Source organism: Galeopterus variegatus, unplaced genomic scaffold (assembly GCF_000696425.1).
Source record: "Galeopterus variegatus unplaced genomic scaffold, G_variegatus-3.0.2 Scaffold26220, whole genome shotgun sequence".
In the NCBI taxonomy this organism is placed as follows: Eukaryota; Metazoa; Chordata; class Mammalia; order Dermoptera; family Cynocephalidae; genus Galeopterus; species Galeopterus variegatus.
Genome location: NW_007752331.1, coordinates 1 through 3,684, shown reverse-complemented (window position 1 = coordinate 3,684; position 3,684 = coordinate 1). Strand labels below are relative to the sequence as shown.

The 3,684-nt window shown below is 43.9% G+C and overlaps 1 protein-coding gene across 1 annotated transcript; it reads right to left on the bottom strand.

The window, feature by feature from the left end:
- Nucleotides 1–159: 159 nt before the first annotated feature.
- LOC103583699 (uncharacterized protein C20orf26-like) lies at nucleotides 160–2,426 on the bottom strand. Its single transcript, XM_008564952.1, has 2 exons — nucleotides 2,056–2,426; nucleotides 160–691 (listed from the first exon to the last, which is right to left on the bottom strand). Exons 1-2 carry the CDS (start codon nucleotides 2,381–2,383, stop codon nucleotides 537–539), a joined length of 483 nt encoding a protein of 160 aa, XP_008563174.1. The 5' UTR covers nucleotides 2,384–2,426; the 3' UTR covers nucleotides 160–536.
- Nucleotides 2,427–3,684: the final 1,258 nt, after the last annotated feature.

The window sequence follows — 3,684 nt, the reverse complement described above, 5'->3', positions numbered from 1 at the left end:
TCTACTTAAAAAAAGTATTGGCTTAAAACAACAATAAACTTTTATTGTCTCAAGTCTCTGGGAGTCAGAAATTGGGAGTGGCTTAGCCTGGGGGTTCTAGTTCAAGGTCATTCACAGTTTTCAGTCAAGATGTTAGCAGGGGCTGCAGTCATCTGAAGGCTTGACTGGGGCTGGAGAATCCACTGCCAGGCAGCCCACTGTTAAAGACGGCAAACTGAGAATGGCTGCTGCAGGAATCCTCAGTTCCTTACTACATGGACCTCTCCAGAGGGCTGCCTGGGTGACATTACAGCATGGCAGCAAGTGATCAAGGAGGGTGCAAGTTGGAAGCCATAGTATCTTTCACAACCTAGCCTTGGAAGTCACACACTGTCATTTCCACAACTTCCTGTTGGCTACACAGGTCAGCCCTACTCAACATGGGAGGGGCCTCACGGGACGTGAGGACCGAGGGGCAAGAATCACTGGGGCCATCTTGGGGGCTGATGCTATAGTGGGAACCAACACATTACACTAAAGACTTTGAGTAAATAATTTCACCTTCCTGTAAACAAAGTGTTATACTTGAAAGCAAAGTAAAATTTAGGAATACTACTCACAAAATCAGGCTGTAACATTTGTACCTCCACGGGAATTGGAATGGCAGGCTTGGCAATATGCAGATAATGGTAAGACCCAGGAAGAATGCCTCCTAGAGGAGATGGCAAGTTTTCCACATTTGAAATTAATTGTTAATGAGATGGGTAACAGAGCTTATGTTTTCACCACAGGACAAACAGAGATGACCACAATGGTGTATGCTCCTTAAACTTTCCCACTAAAGTACTGCTAATAGCAAAAATCTCCCTGGGGTGGTTGAGCTTTATTTAATCAAATCAATGTGAATGTGACATTATACCCCATAACATAGCTACCGATGCTCCAAGATATGACAAGCTGATCCTGTGTGTTCTGTGATTTCCCATAGCTCCCAGCACCCTAACCTATACATGCCAAGACCAAATCAGGACCAATTTAGAAATCTTAAATGTTGCAATGGTGTTCCTATTCCACATAATTCCTCCAATATGTAACCAAAATATTAAAAATTGAATTTCATAAGGAAAATCAACAAAGTTCTTTGTACAAGGCTTTAAAAACTATCATTATCAGATCCTTAATACATTTGGCTTGTCCCTGAATCTGAGCCTGATCCAGTTCTGATCTCAGACACCCCTCCCTTCTCTTGCTTGCCTATGGATACCACCTTTCCCAAGGTCTCACTCAGAGTAAGAAGCGGAGCAGGATCTCCCTGAGGGCATCTAATTAGGTACAGAAAGACGAGGACTGGAATGTGGGGCCTCTGTCTCTTTCATTTGATGTCTGTTTACTGGATTGGGGTCCATGGACACCCTTGGAGTCTGTGAAAGGCTCTGGGGTTGGTTGATAAATTTGCCAAAGTGACCATACATTTTGTACATATGTGCATTTTTTGGTAAAAGGTCCACAACATTCAAAGACACAATTTTAAAAGGTATCTCTAAGCCCCTAAACACGAAGGAACCCTGCATTACTCATGACATCATCTCCTTAGGGGTCAACAAGGCTTAGGAGATAAAAGTAGACTGTTTTACCACTGCAAATGGCTGAGTATACCCATCCGGAGAGCAGGCTACAGCCTGGAAGAAGCCTGCAAGGGTCTCCTTATCTCTGAACTTATAGTGAGAATGGACTTTGCGGTGAGATGTCAGGACAAGTGCCACTCACCAGCTGTGAGACCCTCAGGCAAGTTACCAACAGATCATGACCTAGTCTGTTTCCTTATCTGTAAAATGGGGACCTCAGCTAGGATGTGGTCCACAATAAATGCTAATATGCAAAGGACCCTACTAATCATGGTAATGCGAGGTTCATGATAAATGCTTAGGAAATGAGATAAACTCCTCCACCATCTCTGTGGCAACCTTCTGAGGAGCCCCTCACCCAATCTAAGAGAAACACGGAGGCTGGTCTGAACACTGACCCAGATCCAATTTGTGGCCTCATCTCAGGGAACAAGGTGGCTTGCCCACACACCTTGGATCTTGGCTCCCTTGTACATGGGAATGGGTAGGTCAAGATCATCTGGCAGCTCAGTCACAGGCTCAAGGGTCGGGTCAAAGAGACTGAGCACAGCTGCCGCCAGGTGAAAGCCGATTTCTTTGGAACTGAAGTTGCTGTGAGTCCACTCGTATGCGTAATATCTATTGGAGAATTTGGTGAGGGGGCCAGCCGCTCTGATGGCGACGTCATTGGTGTGGAAGTTGGCATCAATCACAAGTCGGCCGTCATAGACAAGACACGCATCGTCGAGTGCTTTGAACGTTTCATAATCCACGTTCTTCTCACAGAAGCTGAAGAACATCTACAAAGTGGACAATCATGTCATTAATCAGTAATCATTGTTCATTTTACTTTCTCAGGAATGTGAATGGTTTCCAGGGAGTTTTGTTATTTGGCGCACAAAAATAAATCTACTAAAAGCTTGTCATATTGTGCGTGTGTGTGTGTATGTGTGTATGTGTGCCTGTGTATATGAGACAGAGAGATTGTCTTTCATATAAAGTACAAATTAAGATCACCCAGCATTACTCTTTTTTTTTCACTCAGTCTAGACATCCAGTGGCCTAAGGATGCCAAGTGATGGAATATCTACCACAAGACTAAATATATTTTCCCTGGAAGAAGGTTTGCATTTGTAGAGACCCACCTTCCCCTCATTTTCCTATATTTCAAATAGCTCTAGTTCAGCCTCCTCCTGCCTTCCTCCTCCTGTGACTAACACTTAAGTCTCTCTAGGCTCCTGCTTGGGGTTACCTCACCCAGTACTGAGTCTTGAGATTGCCCCATNAGAGACCCACCTTCCCCTCATTTTCCTATATTTCAAATAGCTCTAGTTCAGCCTCCTCCTGTCTTCCTCCTCCTGTGACTAACACTTAAGTCTCTCTAGGCTCCTGCTTGGGGTTACCTCACCCAGTACTGAGTCTTGAGATTGCCCCATTCCTAGCTTCTTAGACCCGGTAAGCTGGTCCCTGCAGGATGCCCTGGAGAGGACAAGAGCTCCATCAGCCTCAGTATCTACCAGGTCTGGGCTCCTGCCTCGTTCCTTCCTGCCCAGGTATGGCAGACAGTCATTTAAGAAATATTTTTGGTGTACCCACCACATTCCAGTCACTGTGCCAAAGAGGGGCCCTCTGCACATGCTCCTTAGGCGTTATCTCTGTGCCCCCTCCATTCTCTGCCCAAATTTCAATGCTTTCTCATGCTCATCTGTACATCTTTCATATCAATGTTGAAAGTCATTAAAGTAGTCCACGTTATTTGTTCATAAGTCTTTAGTTGTTGTTGAAGTAACTGAAGCAAGTCCAATTATTTTTATGTTTACCTAAATATAGTTTNATTTCAATGCTTTCTCATGCTCATCTGGACATCTTTCATATCAATGTTGAAAGTCATTAAAATAGTCCAGGTTATTTGTTCATAAGTCTTTAGTTGTTGTTGAAGTAACTGAAGCAAGTTCAATTATTTTTATGTTTACCTAAATATAGTTTGCCACCTTATTACAAGCATGATAAAACATGGACATAAGACGTGGTCCTAATCAGATTGATAGCCACCTCCCCACTTCCTTCACATGCCTGCTTTACCCAACTCACCTGTCCTATT